Source organism: Psittacula echo (genome assembly GCF_963264785.1).
Source record: "Psittacula echo genome assembly, chromosome: 3".
Lineage (NCBI taxonomy): Eukaryota > Metazoa > Chordata > Aves > Psittaciformes > Psittacidae > Psittacula > Psittacula echo.
Genome location: NC_137736.1, coordinates 3,101,919 through 3,127,149, shown reverse-complemented (window position 1 = coordinate 3,127,149; position 25,231 = coordinate 3,101,919). Strand labels below are relative to the sequence as shown.

General features: G+C 43.7%; 1 protein-coding gene across 1 annotated transcript; it reads right to left on the bottom strand.

Moving 5' to 3' along the window:
• Nucleotides 1-1,025: 1,025 nt before the first annotated feature.
• Nucleotides 1,026-18,049, bottom strand: PLCXD2 (phosphatidylinositol specific phospholipase C X domain containing 2; the record flags this gene model as incomplete). Its single annotated transcript, XM_080613931.1, has 4 exons — nucleotides 1,026-1,188; nucleotides 3,852-4,093; nucleotides 5,871-6,331; nucleotides 17,917-18,049. The coding sequence occupies 4 exons, from the start codon at nucleotides 18,047-18,049 to the stop codon at nucleotides 1,026-1,028; spliced, it is 999 nt and encodes a 332-aa protein (XP_080470057.1).
• Between the last annotated feature and the right edge of the window lie 7,182 nt (nucleotides 18,050-25,231).

The window sequence follows — 25,231 nt, the reverse complement described above, 5'->3', positions numbered from 1 at the left end:
GAATTCACTGTCACATTGCAAGTCACAGAGAGAAATACTGGGAGTTTTGAACAGTCCCTGTCAGCACCGATTCTCTGCATACCAAGTGAACTCCCACTTAGCCCACCCTCCTGCTAGAGGAAGGCTGTCTGGACAAGAGACTTCCCCCAATGAAAACTCAATGGATGGAAATATATAAAACCAATGACCAGCAAGCAAACAAGAAAGGTTGAGCTGTGGTTTCTCAAATGTCTCAACAGGAATTCAGACTTGACAGTTATAATCCTCAAAGTGAAGACTGAAATATTCTTAATAATGCCAAAATAAACACAATTCAACATAGTTGCAATAAATACATTAAAGGATTGAAATGAAATAAAGACGTCCAGAAGAACTTAGATTCTGTAGAAGCAGAGCACAGCAAAGCCTTAGCCTCTCAGGCCCAACAGACAGTTAAGATATTCAACACAGGATAACAGCTTCCCCCTGAACAAGAGCAATACTGCTCCTTCAAGCAAGTCAAGAGGTAGCATCTAAAACAGTGCAATAAATACAGCAGTAACCTCCAGCAGAGCCCAGCTATGCCTGAGGTGGCCCAGGAAAATATTGTGTTGGTGAGGCTGGTCACACCGCAGCTAAGGGATCAGCAGTAATCCTTGGTTGAGCCCTGGCCTGGAGAAATAAGGAGGATGCACACATCGGGGCACGGTGAGTCCAGTCACCATGGAGACATGCACCATCATCTTGTACATCTGCCCCAGAGGCCAGCCTCTTGTTGGCAGGCAGATACCGCAGCAGATGTGTGCACAACTTAGTCAAACACATAGCCACAGACAGACATAGAACAGCACTCAGACAGCAATTCCTGTTCCACTCAGACCCACACACTGGTGGGAGAAGGGAGCCGGCTGTACGTGATGCTTAACTGTATTTCCTCCAGAAAACTTCTTTCACATAAAGAGATCTGACAACAGGCGTCATTTAATACATATGAGTATAGCGTAGTTCGAAGATGTCCACTGAGAAGCACTAGTGGGATGCAGCAATCAGGATTTAGTTGCAGATTCATCCTCTTCTAAAAGGAGATCGTTTAGTGCAATAACTGTAGCAGCAAAGTCAACCAGCTCCACAAAGTCTGATGTAATTATGTTAACACCCTTAACACCCGGCTTCTGTGCTTTCACCCAATTCAAAATCATGGGCAGGTTCCTAAAAAAATTGAAATAGAGAAAATAGAACATGTTAAAAGAGACTCTTCCCTATACACACTCGACTTCTTTGAAATACAACATGTTGTTCACAAATTAACACCTCACATTGGTGATCAGGTCCTGGCCTCCCACCCAAACGCAACTACCTGATGAGGAGAGTTCTTAACATAGCATGCGATCTTTAGGTACCAAATAGAAACATTAGTCAGTCCTCAATCCAAACTATCATGCAATCAAATAACATTTGTGAGCTCTACAGGCACAGAGCAGACTGTGCTTCAGGATTTAATGTTGCACCACCATTCCCACCATCCTGGTTTCTTTCTACCCATGTATATGTTGAATCAAAAGCTTAATTTCACAGCAGACTTCAGTGTACCGCAAAGCAAGGCTACACCTGCTCAAGATGTGGGCAGGAAAGGATAGCTGCCTTAGGGTGGGCAGAAAGAAGTTATCAGGGGCAGCATGCTGCATTTCTACCAAACCCCTTTCAACCTCCAGATTCACACAGGGCAACTAAATCAGGGAAACCAAACCAGAATCAAGCCTTCAGCTCTATAGAGGTTGAACATCCCACCATACACAACTTCCAGAGCAAGGTGAGCTCTATCTGAAATTGGATTAAATGGAGTTGAAGTATCTCCCCACAGTAGAATTTTTAAGTAATTTCTTGGTCAGAGTGCAAGCCAGGAGTCTGTACAAGCTTTCTTTTTCTTCTGCACTTTACCAGGCAAACACCAGGGTTTTCAGCATAGAGACAAGCAACTAAATATATTAGATTTAAATTAGTGCCATAATATACATAACAACCTTTACAATAAGGCAGTAGGCAAGTGAGTTGGCTAAAAGGATGAGGCAGAACAAACCTCAAAACAACCCTAAAAAAACCCCACAGCTCTTATTCCAGGAATATAAGAGAGAACTTGAGTCAAGGCATAATTACTGTCCCTGTCAAGGGACAAACCAGACTTAAGAGTTAAGTGTGAACGTTGCACATTTCTCCTTTAGGAAGACCCCAAGAACACCTAAATATTCATATTCCAGGCAAGATTCCCATATGAGAAGGCAGACATCTACACAGCACTGCAAAGACAGATTGACACGTACAAATCAGCTAGCATGTGTAAATGGATACGAGCCATTGTGCTAAACTGCAACATCTATTTTAAATCTTTACAGTTTACTCTCCAATAAGTGGTAATGATGCAGCTGAGGGGAAGCCTTGCAGCTTATCAGTGGTTTGCAGTCCAGATCCACGCTAGGAATCACTTAAAATTGCTCACCCATTCCATGAAATCGGATGACCCTTTACTAGTATAAGGATAGAAATTCAGTACCATCTTTCCTCCAATCATGAGACAAGTACATTTACTGTACAGTATGTAGTTATGAGTTACATACCTGCTTTCTGTTCAATATCCCCATCAAGAAAATTTGCATCTGTGCAACTTGTGACAGCTAAACCCAGTCTCAAAGGAGCTGAGCACCATCTAGCGTCCAGTGCTGACCACAGAGACGAAGCGCAAGCCAGCCTGGAGACCTCAATGTATTGTGCCAAGCATCATTTGGATTTAATTATCTTTTGCTAGATTCATGTCTGTAAACAGGAAAGAAACTGAAAACTCCATGATTTATACTTCACCTGGAATTTACTTTCTTCCCTTTTGTGACTGTAAAAGCACAACACCTGTTATTTTTAGAAAGGATTTTTAAGACACTAACTTGTATTGACTTCGGCATCAAATCAGTACTACTGTAATTACTTCTAAAGTGGCCAACAACTCTCAAATGGAACATAAACTGGATGTGTGTTTATCCCACTGCTTAGTATTAAGCTCAGCTGCTGACCAAATTAGACCTTTTTAAGTGTAATTTAGAACTTCATATCATTATGGCACAATAAACTTTCAGTGACATCAAACAAGGCAGTATTACACAGTGAGCCAGGAGACCAGATCCCAGCAGGACTTCTCAGTTCTGGCAGTTTTTAGCCAACAAGCTACATGTTGATAACACATAAAATAAGGTAAACATGGAACCTATACTGGTCATGTTGTTAACACCATTAAAAATCACTGGCATTCTGTGCTACTCAGAACAAAACACTCTAATGATCTTATGGGCAAATTAATTGCACAACAGTCAGTGGCACAAAAAAGTCAGATTGTTAACCTAATACTTGGTAAAAAAAGCCAAGATAAAAAAGCCCCAGGTCACATATTTTTGGCCATTACTGAAAGCACTGACATAAAGTGGTACAGACAACTGCAAAACTGAGCCCACAGATAGGCATTCTGCCTCTAAGGCACAAGGATCCCCCCCCCCCACCCCCCCCAAGTTCAAGTTCATAGAACTTGGAATGAGTTACTGGTTTGAAACAACAGGTCCAGCCCATGCTTTATGAAATCATATCACATTCAGGAAGAGCTCAAATTACTAGGAAGCACAGTTATATATATACACATACACCCTGTTACTTTATTATTTTCAATAACTACTTTTAATTACTGGAAACATCTCTTTCTAGCAATAATGAAGCCAAACTGCATGCTTTCAGCAAGTCTTACTTCTATACAAACATTTCACAGTATCGGTCCTATTCAGGGCCTCTTTCAACAGGAAATGTAAGTAAAGAACTGAGAAAGCAAGACAAGTCCTTACCTATGAACAAGTGTGTTCTTCAGACCACGAATTAGATTCCTTGCAATAGTTCTCACTCGAGGTGTGAGGATTGCTTGAGAAACATGAAAAGTCCCATAACAACTTCGTTCCTCTAGCGTGGTCTCCAGGAACTGTAACAGTTTGTGCACATTGGTTGTATTAGCCCATGGTGCCGGCATTTTATTCCCTGGCCACAGGAAGGAGTATTCCTGACACAGAGGGTAGTGGTAGAATATAAGAACCTAACAGAACAAAGAAAAAGGAGAAATGAACAAAATTTCACAACTACATTATTTAGATTAAACCATCATGTTGCATTGGTTTATGCTTATCAAATACAGCAGCGAAAAAAGGACCAAGCATAAAGCTGCTCCTTAATTACTAGTGTCAGCAGGTTTGTTGTGCTATTGCCAAGAAAGAAAAGAGAGATCAGTTTGGTTAGCTGTGAAAACAACATGGCTTCAGGCTTTATGGGTCACCAGTTTAAGATGAAACAGTTGCCAAGAATATACTGAAATGTCATTCAAAGAATTCAGCTTAAAAGCATTTCAGAGCACTGTCATAGGCTATTACGTCCATACTGGAAGTTAAAGATTTTTAGCAGCCTTGCCATTTTCTGTGTAACTACTACTAAGTGGTTTGAAAGTACCAGGCTGACTGGCCTAACAGCATTCCACTCACACTTCCTGCATGAGATGCCCAAGTCAGTCTTACTGCCATCAAATTCTTTTCTAAATCAAAAGTCAGTATTTTATGCTTTGTAAGGTGGTGCCCTTTAAGAAGATAGCTTCAGAATGCAACACCTTTCATTAACACCCTGTCCTGGTTTCAGGTACAAGTTATTTTTCTTCCCAGTATCTGCCTCACTGCTGTGTTTTGGCTTCAGTCTGAGAACAATGCTGGTAACACACTGATGTTTTAGTTGTTGCTCAGCAGCACTTAGCCCTATCAAGGACTTTTCTGTCTTTTATGCTCTGCCAGTGAGTAAGGGCACAAGAAACCAGGAAGTAGCAGAGACAGAACACCTGATCCAAACTAGAAAAAGGGGTATTCCATGCCACAGCACATCATACCCAGTATAAAACTAGGAGGAGTTACCTAGAAGGGACCTATCACTGCTCAAATCAGGCTGGGTATGGGCCAGTGAGTGGGTAGCAATTGTATTGTGCATCATTTGTGTCTTCTGAGCTTTCAGTCCTTCTCTTCTTGTTTCCTATTACCATCATAATTGCTATAGTTGGCATTCTTTCCATCATCACTGTATTTTACTTCAATCATTAAACTGTTCTTATCTCAACCAATGGGGTCTACACTCTGTCAGTTCTCCTCCCCATCCCACTCAGGGGCAGGGGTCATGACAGGGGACACATGGCTGAGCCAACAGCTCTATGGTGCTGAGTTACTGGCTGGGTCTAAACCACAATACACCCAAGCTTATATGATCAATTTTGGACCCTAGGACTGACAGCATCAGTTCAGAAAGAATACTCAAAGCTTCATGTATTTTTACAGTTTAAGACCTATGTGCCATTGCTGAAACCCTGTTCTCAACTTGCATGCATGCATGGGAGCCGTCACCACAGAGATGTGCTTAACCTTCCTGCTACCGATACGGAAGGCAGCAAAGGAGCTAAGAAATTCTGTACCATACCTTAGCCACATCAAAGCTTATGTGCTTCACACGGGCCTAAAAGGTGACAGGTTATCAAATCCTCACCAACACAACTGAGCACAAGATGCTCTTCCAGAAGAGAAAGCTATATGTAAGAAGCACAAGACTCAAGGATGCTACCATTTACTTAACATGCTCGGAAGACAGACACTGGATGGAGGGGCTACACAGCCATGCGTAAGTGAAGGGAAAGATGCACACTACATAAAGGAGGCCCTAGCAGGCTTCAAATATGACTGTCAGCAGCATCCTTGCTCCAGTACCTCTGAGTGAGAATGACACCCAGCTTCTGTATTTAAATCTAAACCTTTCGGGTTTGAAAAAACATTACACAGCCTTTTCCCTACCTGGTATTTCTTCTCCCACATGTATTCTAAAGTCACATATTCTACACATTCAACGGAACAAAGTTTGGATCCAAAAGCTGAGCGGATCCTGTTGATTAAGAAGAAGTGATGGTTGTCATCCATGGCGTAGAAGTGATTGAAATCTAAGAAGATAACTTCCTTGGGGTGCTGCTCAAGAAAGGTGTTAATTTCCTTCAGCCCATCCCGTACTTTAATGCCAAACAAGCCATGTATGAAGTAAATCTCTTGTCCTGTTTCCCCAGGTTTGGAAGATACCCGAAGATCAAAGTAGCGGATCCCACTTTCCAGCTGCTCTTTGAAAGTCAGATTTTGAGTCACTGACCATTTCTTCATGATCTTTTTAACCAAAGAAATTCTGGCCAGACGTTTGATGGCTGTGGCTTGGTCTGGTCCCACAGGAGACTTCTCATCAACCCAGTAGCTAAAGGAATCATGCGATCCTAGGGAAAAAAAGCCAAGAATAGTTAATTATAGAAAACTGACTCACCCAACACATACACATCCATGTTATCAGTGAACTGAAAAGTCCCACCTGCATGGCAGGATCACAGAGCTAAGCTCAAGTGTGAGTCTTTCAGATTGTCCTTCACACCTTAAATTTTCCCTAGCTGCACAACAAGAGCTCTGTTAAGGTTCTCAGCATGCATGGTTTTCTTACATGACCTCCCAATTTCAATGCACTCTGAAAATCATGACCATAAGACAAACATCAGAGGCAAAGGGAAACTTCCTTCTATCCTACCTTTATTTGCAAGTAACCAATCTACCTCCAAAGCATTCCCAGAGCCTAGTCTGAGATACGACTCCAGCTTTATTATCAGAATCTGAGGCTCTGTTTTCATTCTACCTGCTAAATCCAATCATGACCTGACACACCAAAGCCCTTGCAGCAGATACCTTTATTCATGTGAAAGACAGAGGGATCTATCTGTACATGCCCATCTTACCAGTACATCTCACCAAAGCCCCATGATGGTAGATGATAATAAAAAAAAGGATTAATAAAAGGATTAATAGCTTGAATAGAGAGCAAGAACTAGATGAACTTAGAGGTAGAACACTATTACTGTGTAGTTAGATACCAAGCTCACATTAAACAAGCTCATGAGTGTGTCTTGTCCTGGCAGTGCCTTTGAGTGACTGTAAGTACAGCAAACATAAAACACACCAAAAAAGATGACCAACCATCAAAATGACCAGTCCCTGCCTAAATAATGAGTGTCCGAGCAAGTTCCTGTAACACAACCTGTAACCTTGGCAGAGAAACTGCATCTTACAGTTCTCTGCAACAGTGAGCACACAAAATTTGTGCTTACTAAAGAACATTCCAACTGAAAACGCAGTAGTGAATGGAAACAAAACTCATTCAAAACAACAGCTCCAGAGTCAATGAAATAGCCCATATCCCTAGGTTATCCAAGTCAATAACAGAACAAAAAGTAATAATAGGGCAGTGTATCTCACTTTATCTCAGTTTATCTCTCTAATAGAGCAGCATAAAGCAAAGATAGGCAGAAGCCTATCTACCACAGACTGAGGCTTACCAGGGATTTCTAACCATTTACATCAGGCACCAGCATTCTGGCCAAGAAGCTGCAATCAGTTAAGACATGATTGCCCTGTGAAGCCCTAGCATGTAAAGGAGCTCTAACAGCCCTGCCTCCCTTTTTCCTTCAGGGCAGCAGGTGAGGGTTTCCCCAGTGAGCCAAACCCCACCTGATAGCTGCACACTCACTTCAAGCACAGGGAAAGCATCTTCACCTCCAGGCACCACAGGCAGCTCCTTTACCAGCTGCCTTGGGGGTACAAAGAGCATGCACCATGCTGTCAGAAATGCATTTCCTTTCCTCATGCCCCAGGGTTCTTGTCCCTCCTTCTGGGACTGCACTTACGTAGAATTTCCTCCTCTACCTCAGTCTGCAACTCCGCTAGAAACCCAAAGCCCTCATCTGTGACTCAGTTTTGAGACAACATTTGAGGTGCCCACAGCCACCTCTACTCAAATCTTCTATTTGTGCACCAGTGCTCACTAGAAGACTGAAGCATTGCCCGTGATGCAAGGTCAGAGCTATAAACAAGATTATGATCTCAACTGGATTATCTTGTCAGGATTCTTTAATCCCAATGGAAGAACAGTCTGCAAAAACATCAGTTCACGACAACCTAAAATGCACTCTTGCTCCATTTCTACTAGCTCAAAACTACTGAAAGGAAACCATGAAGGTTAGTTTTCAGACTTTATGAATGACCATTGAAACTAATTCAGTGAATTCTTCATGAACTCTTCAGTGTTTGAAAAGCATACCTCTCACAGGCCTTTCCATTCAGTCTTCTACAACTGAACCGCAAACAGGAGCATCTAAACAAATAAGCTCTCCTTTTCATGGTTGGTAGAAGACCACGTCCTAAGAAGGACAGGGGAGCATCATCAATACTGAGGCTGGAAGGAACAGCAGAAATTCAATTGGATTATCAATGGCCATTTACAGAAGGCCAGCCACAGACTGTGAGAAGTATCTGGGCCGAACCCAGACCCAGAACATTTTTGTTTTGGCAAGCAGAAAGAAGGCAGACTGAAAACCTGAAGCAACAACACTTGATACTTGTTGGGCAGCGAGGTAAGAGTTAAGTGAGGCTATACATCATCCACCAGACCCTTCTTTAACTCAAGATCACTGTGCTGTTACCAGCTCAGTCACTGGCTTTCAATATAGCTTAGCTGTGATGTTAAGCTACATGCTAAGCTGATTGCATCATGATGTCAATATAATCCCTGCTCTCCTTCATTCTACCCCCTAAACAAGACCAAAGGCCCAGCCATACCATAGCTATGGCAAGAGCCACACTGGTGCCGATACAGCACGACTGCTTTTGTAAAAGCATAACCTAAACCAACCCAACTCTGTACAATTTCAAATGCAGAGGCTAGAGCCTTCACCGGAAGCACAGAGCAGATCAGCCCCATTTTGTCTGCAGCTCAGTGTTAGAGCTCCTAATAACATTTGCAATTCACATCTAACACAAGGAAGTGTGAAGATAATCAGATGCTGTAGCATTCATGCACACTAACAGCAACAAGGCTGGCAGCTCCTGAGCAGAGCATCACGAAACTCTCATAACATGAACAGAAGCCTTCACCATGTGTAAGAAATCATTTGCAGTCAGTATTCCCACCACCCAAATGGCACCCATCTCCCCCAGTGTCATTGATCACTTCTCTAATGAAGCAAAAGATAAGCTCAGGAAGTCCTGTCAGCACAACATTTCAGATTATACCTGACATTTTTAATATAAAGAACACCCAATCTTGAGTCCCTAAAACTGTTCCTTAAACCTGCTAACTGTGAACAATGCAACTAATGAACCCAGGTATTTATAACCTCTACCTAAGAATGGAAATCAAAAAGCAAAGAAAAGCCAAGAAACTTTGTCTTTGCTGTCCTTTAGGCAAACAGAGGACACAACCCCAGGGGCATGTTCTTGCACATGCAGCTCACTGAAAGTCACTGTACATAAGAATGGATTAGCATTCAGATTGCAAGCTTTACTGAACTGCTCCAGTGACATGGCATCACTTGGATACTCACCTCTTCCCACAAAAGCAAGCTAAACACAGGAAATAAAGCAATGATGATTTGCCCATTGCTTCCAACAGGCTGAAGATGCACAGCATAAAGCAGCAAGTGCTAAATTTAATCCTGAAAGAGTCCACACAAAGAAAGATCAGGGACTGCTAATCAGCTGGCAGCTCTTAGAAAGCAACAGACAATCACTGCTCTATTTTGGTTTTCCTTCCATCCGACAAAGACCGGAAGGCTTCAAGGAAAACAGTCATATTCCATCAAATGCCCAGACACTTAACTATCAAAGGCTATGATATTGTTAGAGTAGTATTAAAGAAGCACCTTCCAGATGCCAGATGGTTAAGATTATGGCTAGTCCTCTTAAATTTATCCCAGTGAGTGCAACTGTGGATTAATTTTTAATTATATCTTTAAACTTCTTTTTATTCTCCTTACACTAATTTCTCAAGTTAATTGTGTGTTATACAGATCACTTCTTAATTGAATTTGCATGTTAAATAGATTGCATTTCAGTGTTCAGAATGACTTTCTTTTTTGTCGAAGTCTTTGTGCTGATTGTTAGAAAGCAGCCTTTTATCATCACATCTACAGCAGAGTCTAACTTCCCAGTGTTTCTATTCCTCATGCTACTTAGTCACAGATAAGTCAAACTAACCCATGGTGTAGCTCAAACAAATGACACTCATCAATGGAAAGTTAGTAAGCCTTGAATTTCAACAATTACTAGTTGTATGACTTCATATTATCTTTGTTTGCACACCAGTAGTTTCTGCATATACAGTTGCGGTGCGTAGATGGGAACAAGCACCATCTCGCCAACTCTTACACCCTTTTGCAAGCTTGTTAAGTTTACCTTTAAGGGATGTTAAAGGTATGACCACATAGAATGCAAAGTGCAGATATCTTCCAGCACAGAACATAATTTATACACTCCCAATTAATTGAAAACAAGGCAAAACCTCCCTTTATTTCCCCCTCAGACACAAACATGCTTACTAACATGCCGCTTAGCCTGCAAAAAGTCTAGCTAACCAAGAAACAATAAATGAAACCAAAAGACCAGGAGACTGCACTGTCAATGAGTTTAACTAGATCAGAATAATTTGATCTTTATATGAATGGAATGAAAAAAGGCAAGAAAACCTCTTGTGTTATGTTAAACATTCATAAGAAGCAAGGGTCACATACTGTACCCACTGCCTAAAAGAACTGACGGATCATTTATGGACAAACAATCACCCTCGCTGAAGCGATGCCAAACTTCCTAGAGCAAGCTTTGCTCACTCGACGAAGCACATTCCCCATATATTACACAGAACACCACACATGACATAGCATAGCAAACATTACATAGCTAAGACACCTTAGAAGCGCAGTAATCAAGTTCCAAAAACACAGGATGCAAGCGCTAGCAAGTTAAAGCTATCCCACAAGCGCTCTGCTAAACCAAACGTCCTGTGTATGCCAGAACTGAGAGGAAAACCAGGATAAACAAATGTGTCTCTGAGAGCCCAGAAGTCCTCAGGATTCACGTCATTAACAAGCCAGATTTCCTAATCAAAAGATTAACATCTTAAAAGCTCTTCACTGATGGAAAGCAAGTCCAATACTTGCTATTATTTTGCCCAGCAAAAGGAGGCAAGTCAGAAATAACAACATTGCCACTGATAATTATCCAAAACTATTCAGATGCTTATATTTTATTAGAATCCTAAAATAATTCCTTAGGTATTCTTAATGCAATCCCAGTGGGGAAGACAAAGCCTAGTACAGATCAAATCCTCTTAGGAAATCATCTCCTTATAAAATAATTACCCTGATTTCCCCCACTGCCCCTTTCAGGGGTGGAGGTGGAATGGGGGAGTAAGAAAAGGGGAACAAAGCAAAAAGGAGAAAAAGGACCGTTTAAAACACCCTCAGGCAATATCGAATGGTAGTTAGCTTTACTTTCCAGCCAGAAGAAGTCCATTTGGCACTGGATAGAGTTAATGCCATTAAGGTGGTTTTGTGATTTAACAGTGACTTCCCATTTATCAGCAACCTCAGCTATCTGCATTGGGAAAGCAAAAAGTGGCAATACAGGCCTACCACTTCAAAGCCTGCATGTATCTTCCTGATCTTAACAGAATAAACACCCTGCAGTTTGAGGTCCTATATTCTTCTTCTGTGACCACTCATGTGTGGACCAACGGCACATTTGCTTTCAAGAAAGCTCTAGGGAACTACTTCTTCCTTTCATTATACAGTATTTCTCCTTTATTTTACATCTTTCCTGGAAGAGCAAGTGAACTGGAACTCTGACACCACATACAAGAGCACCAGCCACTTACACCAACATTGTTTTTCTCTGTTTCAACTACAACTTGAACTCTCCAGGACATAGATTTTAACAAAAAATGGAAGTTCTTCCTGATTAAAAAAATAATGAAGATCTTCATATACTGTCTGATGAAGATTTTGTGGCATTTTGAGAACAATTGGGTTTTGGCAGAATAGATGACAGCAGCCCTTTAAAAACTGAAACCATAAGATCCAAAGCTGGCTTACTAAGGGACATTCTGCATAGACCCAGTGTCTGCCATACCACTCACATAGGGATGTACAAAGGAGATACTTTGATACTTGGGAAGGGTAGAAAAGCTTCCATTAGTGTTCTCATCAATACAGTGATCCAGACAGTTGAACAGCCTCTCTAGAACAAGAGCTGAGATTTGCTGCTGCAATCAAGAAGATAACCAAGGTAATAAAATACCTCAGGAAAAGTTCAACCTGAAAATTCTGCATTAACAAATCCTATCCAACATCACCATTTTTATGCAGATGCTTTCTTCTGACCATCACTACCTCACTTACAGGTAGTTGCCAATTAAAAGGACAAGAAAAATAAAGCTTTGTGAATCAGAACATGAGCATTAAGTATTTCTTCCTTCTGAGCTTTAGCCCAACAGACAGCCAGTTCAGCTGATTCAATGATCCTTTTAATTAGGACTCCAAAGCAGTACTGTTTGGAAGGAGGATGCAGTCTTAAGTTCATCACCACTTCTCCTCTGAGGAGGCCCACACAGAGTGCACACCAGCCCATGAACACAGAAAACCACAGCATTGGGAAGTTCAGCAGCTCGCCTCAGGGTCACAGAGATAAAGAGAAAAATAACCAAACAGCCAAATCTAGTAAGATCCTAATGGCCAGTTCTTAAGTGGACAGGGTGGCTGCTTCTTTTAAGAATCATTTCAGTTCTGCTTGGCCACCTAAAAGGCAAGCAGACCATTGGGCTTTTGGTGAGCAGTCACACTGTTGGGACAGCAGAGGTGGTGTGTAGGGAGATGTACAGGAGATGCCTAGGGCCCCACCAGCACCAGGTATTCCCCACGTGCCTGAGACATGAGCACAGCAAGCACCCAGCAGTCACTCACAGCAGCTTGTCATCACATCAAACACCTCCACACTCAACATACCTCCTTTAGGCTTAGCCATGGGCTTGGCTTGTAGGGCTGCTCCTCATTAAGACTTCAAATACTAGCTGTATTTGTACAGCTTTGTTTCTAGGGCTGATTATTCTGCAAGCCTTTGATCATTTAGATCAAAACCGTGAGGCTTCTGCCTCAGGCTTTTGGGGAGATCTTCCCAGAGAAGGGCAGTAACAGCAGCATGTTATAGTACTGAAAGTTTTGGCCACAGTCATACCGACACTACCATGAACAAACTCTGAAAAGTTATTCAATTAAAAGTTGGTCAGAAAGTTAATGAAAAGAGTGCGTGCGTCACAGTGGAAAAATAATGCAGCTTCACTAGTGCTGTAGTTTGGAGCAAAAGACAAAGACTTCCTATTTTAGAAGGCCACAGACACATTTCTCCTCAGAGATCAGTGAACAGTCAAGTTAAAGACATGTTTAGCAACTACTGAAATTCTCTTGTATGATCTTATTTTAACCATACTTGAACCAATATGATTTTCTCCATTATAAAATTGCTTTTAAAACTGCAAAGCTCATCTTTTCCATCACCTCCAGCCACCCATAACCCAGCATCCCACAGAACTCTCCACCAACCATCCACCCTGATGCAGACAGCAACAGCTCTGCATTACTTTGCAATGAGATCCCCGCCATCCTTCCACAGGCTTTTGGAAGAAGAGCCAACACACCAGCTGGCATCACTAGAAGATGACAGAAAAGGTTCTGTCATCCGTGCACCATCAGATACCATGACTGAAGAGCTGTTCTACCTCCCCCAGATAGAGAGGCTGCCCTGCCTGCACATTCCACCCCAAGGGAGCAACATGCCTAACGACATTCAGCTCTACATGTACAGCATCTAAACAGTTGACTTTTGGTGGTGTTACAGGTCATTCTCACATGTACAAAATTTAATTAACAGAGAAACATTTATCTTTCCAAGATCAAAACAGCCATCTTACACTCCAGGGCAAAAACATTGGTATAAGGTAGGGTTTTGCTTTTCTTATTATCACACTTCAAAGTGCTCAAGTAAAACATTTTACTTCCCCCCCACCAAGTCCTCTGTTTTTCAGCTCTTTTCTTCAGTAACTCCAAACAACCTGACCTTAATTCAGATTCAAATTAATTGTTCCCCAACTGAACCTAACTGTTACCAACAGCAGGTGTTTCCCCAAAGCTATATGAAATCCCATGTCATCTAAATACAGCCATTCAACCTGTTGTGTCCTGCCTACATCTGCAGCACCACATCAGGTTAACCTTCATGTACCCGCAAGACACCCACACGCTCCAGCATCCATCCTGGGGCTTGCCCATCCCATAAACACTTGTTTCAAGGTTTTTCTTACAGGAACACTTGTCTAAATAAAATCCCCCTATATCATCATCAACACAGAAAAGCCTTCCAATCAGGCTAGCTTGATGAACATACACTTTCAGACTTGTAGGAGTAGAGAAGGCAGGGGACAGAAGAGGCATTTAATTAGCTTGCCGGTATTATGAAAGGGCACCCACAACTATTCTGAGTGATCCTGCAAGCAGCACTGGATCCCTACCTAAATGATCATAGCTTTTGTTTGAGAGACAAGGAAAGAAAATCAGTACTGGGTAAAAAAAGCCTCACAGCTACCCACCCTCACCAGAATGGGAGCCAATCTAGGGATACAGTTTGGTCGAAAACTGCGAAGTACACCTACCTGTTACATTATGGCTCTTAATCATTCAAGGATGGAATAAGCCAGAGAGGGTTAAGGAAATGCATTATTACCAAGACCTAAAAGAAAACTGAACTGGCTACTCTTCCGCTCATCACATTCATTCAGCAGCTTGGAGCCTGGACTAATAAAACACTCGATAAGCAAACACTGATATTTGGCAGTGAACATCTGCTAGACTCCTTTGCTGTCTCAAAATAACACGCACAAGCTCATGATCTCAGAAAGAAAGGACCTTGAGACACAACAAGTGTTTCACCTGTCCTCATACAAGAATTCATGTAAAAGCTTGACAAAACTGGAAAACGGTGCTGGATCTTCAGAAGCATAAAGATTTCGCAAATCTTAGCACCTAGTTCTTTACAATACAGCAAAAATTACTTAGACAAGTAGTTTGAGGAAAACAGTATAAGTTGGACATGCCACAGTGCTATGAATTAACAGAATGCAAGTACAAGCAACAAACAAGCTAGGCTTCTACAGCAAAATTCTTTGAAACAGCTGATTTACTTCAAAAGCGGATCAGCAAGAGCACAGCAGCTTTCTCCTGTGTTCCATTTCTCAACAGAGAAATAAGACAACAGGATGCAGATCAAAATATGGCCAAGGAAAGTATAACAAGTGTCACAGTTGCATGTGATTTCATACAATCACTTGCAGTAAAGCAGCTTCCAATTAAACAAATATTATACAAAGCCCTGCCAAGAGCCATGTTTGCAATCAAAATGGTTAAGAGTTCATTTTTAAACCCACATTCAAAGAGGATTAGCCTGGAGTATAATTAAGACAAAACCCTCTAGAGTTTCACACAAGGTCATCAGTTGAAGGTGCTTTAGCTGGGTTGGCTATATTGCATGCATGTAAGTTGATGACATTATGGTTACTTGATATTTGACAGTTTCTCATCATGAAAGATAGCTTCTCTCAGAAAACTGCACAGAAAACCTCATCTCTTTTCCTTGGACAAGACCATACTGGTTTAGCATTTTGCCTACAGTTTCAGTTCCTTTTCCAATAGAAACAGCAGAAAAGCTCAAGCTTTGGAAGATGGCCCTGAATACTCCAAAGTCTCTCTCCATTTTGAAGACAGTTAAATCATCACATAAACACCAAACTGACATACTTTATGAAATACCTGACTTAAACATCATTTGCTACCAGTTGATTCTAAGGACTGAGCAAATAATGACTTTCTGTGCCCTCAGGTAGCATGACTTAGACCACATTAAATAGCCCGGGGAATCGTAGAATCATGTGGGTTAAAAAGGACCCCAGATGTCACAGCTATCTTTTTTAAAGCAACTGAAAATAAGCACCTCCAAAAGCAGAACTGATTGCAAGTAAGAGCCAGACATACTTAGCATCATACAAAGGAGTTAAGACTTTCCCACTTAAACATCACACAATATAACCTAACCAGTTTCTTCTCTGTGTATACTACCAATTTTTTTCACTTGGAATAGCCCCATCACACCAACATTTTGTCCTTTTTAGAAAAAAAAAAAGGGATTAGTATCATTTTATTTTTCAAATGCTGCCTTTTCCCAAAGTGTGAAGTACAAAAAAAACCAAACAAGAAAAGCTAACCAAGTTTTATGGGTTTGAATGCTGGCTTTATCTCAAGCTAAAATCAGTTTCAGGGTTTCAAGTTCTAGAGTTAAATCTCTGTTCCTGTTTACAAAGAGTGACTGGGAGTCAGGAGAAGAAAACCAAAAACCCAAACCACCAAAAACCCAAACAAAAGCAAACCAGCTGAGTTTGTCACTCCAGCACAGGAAGTAAATGCACCCAGAGAGGGACAAACAGTCCTTAAGCACAGACAAAAACACTTCTCACTTGAGGTGCAACCTTCATCTCCCTTTTTTGACTACTACTTCAAACGAAGCAGTAGTGAGTGCTGTAGTACCTACCTCACGGGAGGCCCATAGCCCCTTTTCTACATGCTTGAAATACCTTTCGGCTATCTCTGCTGGCACAAAAAAGGAACTTACTCATTTCTAGAGAACTGTCTCTATATAACATGCACCCAAAACATGTCCTCTACTTAACATTTACCCAAAGGATTTTGACAAAGCTAAAGCACTGCCATGAAAATCAAGCCTGTACCAGTAGCAGCCAGAGTCTAATATTCATTATTAGAATGAGCTGCTACAATAGCTGCCCATATAGTCTTCCCTATTGACATCTACAAGCAATATTAGAGGGGTTTTTTTAGCCATTTACAGATGGAAAGTCAGCCCACTCCTGAATAAGTTTAAGGCCATCTGTTGTCTTCCTCATTTATCAGTTTACCCATTCATGAACTAGAAGTGATGACACTTACCCTGGTCAATTTCCTATACTGGCCAATAACATCCTAATGAAGAATATCCTATGAGGAAATGCTGAGAGAACTGGGGCTGTTCAGCCTGGAAAAGGCTCTGTGGAAACCTTACAGCAACCTTCCAGTACCTAAAGCAGACTTATAGCAGACTTTTTAGTACGGTCTGTGGCAATATGACAAGGGATAATAGTTTTAAACTAAAAGAGGGTCAATTGAAGCTAGATATAAGGAAGAAATTTAAAATAAGGGTGGTGAAACACTTCACACAAGTTGCCCAGAAGGCAGGAGATGCCCCATCCCTTAAAACACTCAAGCTCAGGTCAGATGGGGCTCTGAGCAACCGGATTAGTTGAACAACTCATTGCACTGGGGGTTAGAAAGCCTGTATAAATTGCTTCCAAACTTAACTACACTCCGATTTGATGATTCCAAAACCACGCTGCACTCTTCTCCCGTCTGACAACTCACATAGGTTCTGCTATAAAAAGGCAGTTTCCATTTGGTGAACCTCTAGTTGCCAGGGTCAACATAAACCTTTTTGCCTGCCTACTTTTAACCTTGCTTAAACAACCTGGCAAACCTCAAACAGGACCTCCAGCGCTCACAGCTACCTTCTTTTAAAGCCAGTAAAAACAAGCAGGCCAACGGGTTAGACTCACAGCAGTGTTTACACGAGATTAAGCTCTCCTTCCTCTCTCACAACCGACGGGGTTCACGTTACCCTTACTCACACAGGGACTCTCCGACCCAGCCTAAACCCAACCGCAGCTCCCAACAGAGGCCAAACACCCCGCGGACAGCGCCGAGCACATCCCTACGGGGGCAAACGACTCTCCCCAAAGCCAGTCCCCCCCAGCCTAGGGTCACCCCGGCGGGCGCAGGCCCAGGCTTAGGCCCCAGCGTCTCCGGCACCCAGACAACCCCTCCCCGCCGCGCCGCCCTACCCGGGATAGCCAGGTTGGAGAGCGGGTAGGAGCGCAGCGCCGCCGGCAGCGAGCCCATCCAGTCCGCGTTACTGTCCGCCACGGCTCCTCGCCGCCGTCGCCGGCCGCCTTGCTTCCCGGCCGGCGACCTCATCCCGTGCCCGAGGAGCCGGGCCGGGCAAGGCCCGGCCGTCAGCAGCAGGCCCGGCGGGGTTGGAGCCGGTAACAACCGCCCGCCCCCTTTATGTAACAGGTGCGGCGCCGTCACCGCGGCAGGACGAGCAGCCACTGGCTGCCGGCTGCTGGCCCCTCCCCGCCGGTACCGCGGCCCGGGGCAGGTGCTTTGGCCTCCGGACGGGGCCGCGCGGTGCCTGTGCCCGCCCGGCAGCGCCGGCCGCCACCGCCGCTTGGCTTCCCTTTCTGCACCCGCTGACCGGGTCGGAGGAGAGGGAGCGAGGGCTGCGGCTGCAGGGCTTAATGGACCTGTGTGACCACCGGCGGCCGCATGGAAGGCTCCTGCAAGCCCTTCATCACCTGGGATCCAGCTTCTCCCGAGCCCGTGGCGCTGCTTTTGCTGTTGTGGCAGGGACTTTGCAGATAGCCGTGGCTTTGTGCACCTGCGCTGGGCAGTGATAAAGCTGTTGGGGTGTGCTCGCCTCTTTAGCGTGGGTGCGGGCACTCGTACGTGAGCGGCTGCCCCATGTGCACCAGGATCATTCTGTGAGCTTGGATCTGATGCTACCATTGGGCCAGAGAAGCTATCCCCAATACAGAGGGCCAATGCTATGGGTTTTACGTTGACCGGTCACTGTTAGCTGCAGCAATTTATGCACTGCACCTGACAAGAGCCATCACTGCAGCAGAAGATTTAAGGAGCAAGACAGGGCAGCCTCAATCCTTTCCACCTGCTCAGTCAGTCCCAAGCTCTGCCTTGCACTGCATTTAGCTGCGGGGTAAAGCATTTTGTCCAACACAGTTCCTAGATTTGCTACGATACACGTGATGGATCCTCTAAGACACTCTTTCTCCCTCGCATTATTAGATGTATTTAAAGGATAATGCTTTGTCAGCAAATTCTCGTAACTGCTTCTTACAAGTATCTATGAACATACTATTTCCATACTCTTCATAAAGGACATGGAGACAACTGGTCTACTCCATCATATGCTAGTGAAAAAACCCCAACAAACACTGCTCTGGAAGATAATTTTTCACTGTCAAATTAATAAAGGCTGAAAACAAAATTCCAAGGGTTATATATTCCCAAAGTCCTCCATTTTGTCTGTAAGGAAGTATTGTTTAAATGAACAGGTATAATTCATTTGGCATATGAATGGTTGCTCGTTAGTCACAGGATGCTTTCATTAACATATTATATATTGAACTATATAGTATACATAGACTCAATGTATCTGTAAATTCATATATGTTGACTATGTATATTCACCTAATACAACCATAATCGATCTTCCATACATCTGCATTATCCTTTTCAAGGAAGCGCACAAAGATGTTTTGTGTTTAAAGCTTTGATACTGAACAATCTTTAGAACAGTGCAATTTTCTTTTAGGTTCTTATGTTCTTTCAGGTTTTTAGGTACGTTTCTGCAAAGCACTCCTTGACCTAGGACTCCTCACACTCAAGGAGGATCACGGAGGGTGGGTTTGGCATGCATTCGGCTGTCCTGCAGCCCTGATTCCCCTTCCCATTAGGACCATGTAGTGCGCTTGCCTCTGATGCAGGACAGAGCAGGCTATGCTACTCAAAGCCATACATAATGGGATCATAAACTTTTTCTCTTGTAATTAGATTTGTATCTTTAACTGAAAGACAGTTATGTGGGAGCTCCACTCCATATTCCTTCAAGTTTATCTCCTTTAAATGACTACTTTACGTTACCCTCTTTCTCACGTTCCCACCATCACAGCTTGGGACCACCCAGCAAACCAGTGCGTGTGAACTCCTTAAACGCAGTTGGCACCCTGTTTCACAGGGCAGCTTCCTGGGATGGGAAAGCTCTGCAGTACAGGGGTAGCCATTTCGCCAGCGTTGACACGTTCTTGAGGACGTCTTTGTGTCCTTGGGGCAGTAGTTTGCTGCGGTCAGTGAAACTGTAAACACTGAAGCTGTATTCTAGAGCTGAAACAATTAAAGCTGACCGCTGACATGGTACTCTTGGCGTCCTTGCCAGGCCTCATACTGCATTTGCTGTCTTTCAAGTGACGTGAGGAAGATGGATTGTGTATGACACATGGCAGTGTCTGAAGGGGAACAGGCAGGGTGTGCGCTGGTATGGAAAAAGGAATCTAATCGACTCTCCCACAAAAGCAGGTCTTGGCGGTCCTCTGCCATCAGGTTGGCTAGAAAAGAGGAGGGCAAACTGGGGAGTCTCAAACCTGCCCCCTTCACAGCCTCCCAAAAGTCTGACCCTTTGCCATCACTTTTTAATGTGACAGCATTGGGGTACTTCAGTGCTACCACAGTGACTGCCTCATTCGCTCACAGTTACATTCAGCATCCCCAGCCTATGACGTGCAGCATGAGTACACCCGGGCTGTTGTTGCTAAGATTGTTTCTAAACCTCCAAGCTGCAAAGGACATTTAGAGTGTGTGGGACACCAACAGCTCGAAACCAGAATGAGGAGGGAAGGAGGAGACTTCAGCTGGGAGCATCAGATGCGACACAGAGATATTTGCCTGCAGTAACCACTATCAGAACTCTCTTTTGGTCCAAAAATCCTTCCTGTGCTTTTCTAGGAAAGAACAACATTAAATTGCCTGTTCTGTTCCCCAAAACCTCAACCTCTTTCCATTTCCACTAAACTCTGTAATTTTATTCTCTAGTCAGTACTGAGCCCTGCCATAATGAACATTAATTGCAATGGCCAGGGGGAACAAATGTGCATTAATAATACAATTCTATTTTCCACCGACTAAACCCACAAATTACCTGGGGTCTCGTCACTTGAGACCATTCAACTGCTCCACTTCAGGCATGTTTTTAAGTGGCTGCAACACTGAATACCTAAGCAGGGAGGGAAGATATCATACTATCGACATCTGGTTTATAAAGTCTACATCAAGGTCAGTAGCTGTTGGATTTTTCCACGCTGCTGTGGAGCATTCACATGTGAATCACCTTCAGCAGTGAGGATGGCTTGACTTAAACTTTACTATCTCTTTTCCCCTGTGGATTACGTAGCCATATTTATGCCTTATGTGGGTTTACTAAAAGAGTTCAGCTATCCCCTTGTGCCAGAGTACAAGCCCACGTCATGGGCAGCCCAGACAACCTAGCAGCTGAGATCCCATCCCCACAGCCCTAACCCTCCTATTTTCAAATACACAGTCGAAAGGTTAGCTGTGTGGATCGTGCTGATGCTATTTAAGCACTAAGAGGCATATGGGTTTTGCTGTTAGTCAATACCAAATACACAAACGTGCTTTATTTGAATTTCAACTCATGGCTCTTGGGCTGCCATATACAGAATATGAAGCCACAACAATGAACTTTTAAAAGTGCTTCAAAGCAACAGAAAACAAATTGGTAACATCAAGTGCTACAGGCAGCTTAGCCTCCTTCTCCTTATCGTGTTGAATACCCTGATAACACGTGTCCCATTATTCAACAGGGTGCATTGCTACTGTTAAAAAGCTTTCGGGTAATGTTTTCAGAGTCTTCCAACTGAATCCAGAATCTACTGTGCCATGTAAATTCCAAATCCTTACTGCAATTTAGCAGCAGACAATAGATCAAATGGGTTTTTGAAATGGCTTCTGTGTCATCTGCGTGTTTTAAAGGTCACTTTGCTGCTGATGAGAGGAAAACTGCAGGATTCACTCTCACAGAGAGAAGCTAATGGCTCAACATTTCATGTAAGTGTATTCAGACTCCTCCAAGCTGCTCATTACCATTTTTACCCTGACTGTAATGGAATTATTTAACATTTAAACCCATCAGACACACTTAATCACAAACCTCTGCAGACACTGCTGCATTTAAAACATCGCTTCTTCAAGTGCAGTAGACCAAATAGCAGTGTTCATTTCCCTTTTTACAGCAAGTCAAAGAACCACCGTGACTATCACAGCACTTTTTGCACTTCCTAAGTACATTGCAAAAACTTAGATGTCTATCACATAATATACCCTTTATATTATTGACTCCTCTCCTTTTTCTGTCCACTACTCATAGCCTCAGTATCAGTTCATGTCAATATATTACCCGCTTCTCTTTCCCACCTTTGTTTGCTCGCTTCTTTAAAGCAAGCCCTTGGCATCTGCTACTCTGTTTGACAATAGCAAGCTATTCAATACTTCATTTACACCACATGAGGGTGTTTCAAGCTGTGCAGCATGCCAGAGTTAATTTGGAAGTCCTCCTGTCTGGAAAGAAACCAAGGGGCAGAAAGATACATTATTATTCCACGGATTGAAAGTCTTACTGGGGCAACCTTGTACAAGAGACTTTGAAAGGAAATAGATGAAGCATCCCACACCAGATTGGAAGAGGATGCTTAAAAGAAGATGTTTTTAAAGAGGATGTTTTAAACAGATGGCAGAGGAGTTTTAAAGACATAATCCCATGCTCCCTGAATTCGAATAATCTTTGCTCAAGACTTCCCCGAGCTTTGTCTTGTCCTTAAGGAATCATGTAAAATATGATATGATTTCATATTATTTCCAGTAAAATCTCCTTAGGCAGGATTAAGTAATCATTATCCCCCTGCAGAGCTCTTTAGAAGCTTTCCATCGGCTTCTCGCTCAAAGTTAATTGCAGAGTCAGGAAGAATTAGCTACTAACATAAACAGTATACAAAACACAATTGTCCCTTCATATACTGCTTCTTCTGGAGGTTAAGCATACACGGATCTGACCCATGTTTGTCTGCTCTGATAAGCGATGGCTTTAAATCCAGCAAAGATTGCATAACATCACTCATACCCTGTTGCGGTTAGGAGGTATCATTTCTGTACACAGCTTTTTAAAGCAAACACATACATAAAAAGGAACCCAGAGCACCTCACAAGGCTTCCAAAACAGCTGCAACAAGGAAAGCATCTCTCTAAAGGAAAAAACTCTGTTGGTCCATATTAAGATGGTCTTTTTCCCCAGGAAATCCCAGGTGGCAAAGACTGTTATCAGCAACTGTTAACATATGAACTGGGCTCTGGGATGGCCAAGCAGCCTGTGCTCTCCCATTGCCTGCTCCCAGGCGCTGCCACACTGCAAACTACAGGGATGCTTCTTAAATAAGCAAACCCGGCTTAATTCATTTACAGGATCAAAAGGTGCCTTGTAAGAAGTGCATGTTAAAAGGAAGCATGATTCAGAGGCAGAAGGTCATTCAAGAGGAATAAGGCTTGATGGGGTGGCTGTAAGGTATGGGAGGACCAGAGCATCCCCTCAGCTCACAGCTGTCCCCTCCGCTGCTGAAGAGATGGAAGCCAGGCTGAGGCAGAGGACACCCTTCTGCCCCATGTACAACAGGCCTGGGGCTGGCAGTCATTCCCTGCCCGTGGTTAGCAGGACCCACACCACCTGGATATAACCATCAGGAACAGGAATTGGGGAGTGCTGGGTAAAGTCCCTCTCTTCTCTGAGTCCCATCTCTGCCACTGGCCTCACAGGGCACATTAGTAACTGAAAACAACCACAGGAAACAAACTGCTTGCTTTTATCCTCTCCCCACCCCCTGCAACATGTGCTGTCTCCCCAGAAGCAGACGAAAGCCACTTGCACATAGAACCCCCTTGCTGCTTAGCTTTCCAATGCATTGCTTTCACAGCTGTGTAATGCACGTAGGAAAGCCCATAAAGAGCAGACGCAGCTTATTTCTCAGTATTACATTTGTGTTATGTGTGACCTCAGATTCTGACTCAGGTCTGCTTTACAGGTTTTACTGTGTTACAGATTTGCATTTAGCAACATCGCACTGTGCCGATTTTGGATGGGGTAGAGCTCATTTATCTTCATAGTAGCTGGTATGGGGCTGTGTTCTGGGTTTGTGCTGGGAACAGTGCTGATAACACAGGGATGTTTTAGCTCCTGCTGAGCAGTGCTTACACAGAGCCAAGGCCTTTTCTGCCTCTCACCCCACCAGAGAGTGGCTGGGAATGCACATGAGGCTGGTGGGGGACACAGGTGGGACAGCTGACCCCAACTGACCACAGGGGTATTCCACACCATAAGGCATCATGTTCAGTATATAAAGCCGGTGGAAAAAGAAGGAAGAGTGGAATGTTGGGAGGGATGGTGTTTGTCTTTCCAAGTCACTGTTAACCTGTGATCGAATCCCTGCTTTCCCGCAGATGGCTGAACCCCTGACTGCTGATGGGCAGTGGGGAATGGATCCCTTGTTTTGCTTTGTTTATGCGTGTGTCTTTTGCCTTACCTGTTAAACCATCTTGAACTCGACCCAGGAGTTTTCTCACTTTTGCCTTTGGATTCTCTCCTCCATCCTACAGGAGGGAGCGAGCGAGCAGCTCAGGGGGCTGAGCTGAGCTGCTCAGCTCAAAGCAGACTCTGTACAATAACTTTCTATACCCACGCAGCAAGCTTCAAACACGTTACTCTTATAGAAGAGCTTTCCTGACACTCCCATAGCGTCGCTTCTGTCATTTGCTGTCTTCACAGCTTTCGAGACCTCAGGGGTATTTTCCCGGGTGGCTTAAGCCACACTTGAAGCATCTGGCAACTTTATGTGGTCCAAGTTATTCCAGGATTGGAATAAGAACCCAAGTCGGAGCTGAGGGTTTTAAACCTACACACGCGGGGGCAGCTGATGCCAAAAATAATGGCTTCAGAGTTGTTTGTGGGTTGGTTTTTTTTTTTCCCGTTTAAATTAAAGCAGGGGTAAATTTTGAACCCAGTCACAATTCTTGAGTATGTTACATCTTTATCCCACTGAGGAGCAGATGAAGCCAAACAGAAACAGAAACTGCCTTGCGCTCAATTTAGCTTCATTATAATGAAAGGATGGAGACGGCGGCTGGCAGGTGGCGATTTTCCCTCCCTCTGTCCCCCCGGTCCCACATGTTCGCCCTCTGCAGATGAAGGGGAGGGCAGGCATCCTCCTTGTCCCCGTCCATCAGCCCCGCTGTCCCCCGCCGCCACCCCGCAGCATCCCCCCCCAGTCCCGCTGCTCCGGCCCGGAAGAGGGGGACACGGGCCGCGCTCGCCGCCGGCCGCGGTGCTGCGGCGCCACCTACTGGTCAGCTTCGGGAGCGCGGCTGCGGCGCCCGCGGGTGTTTCCTCGGCTTTGGGGGGGCTCCAAGGAATGATCCGCTGGAGAGGCTGGATGGAAGTGGTCCTGAGCCAGGCGGGAGTGGCCT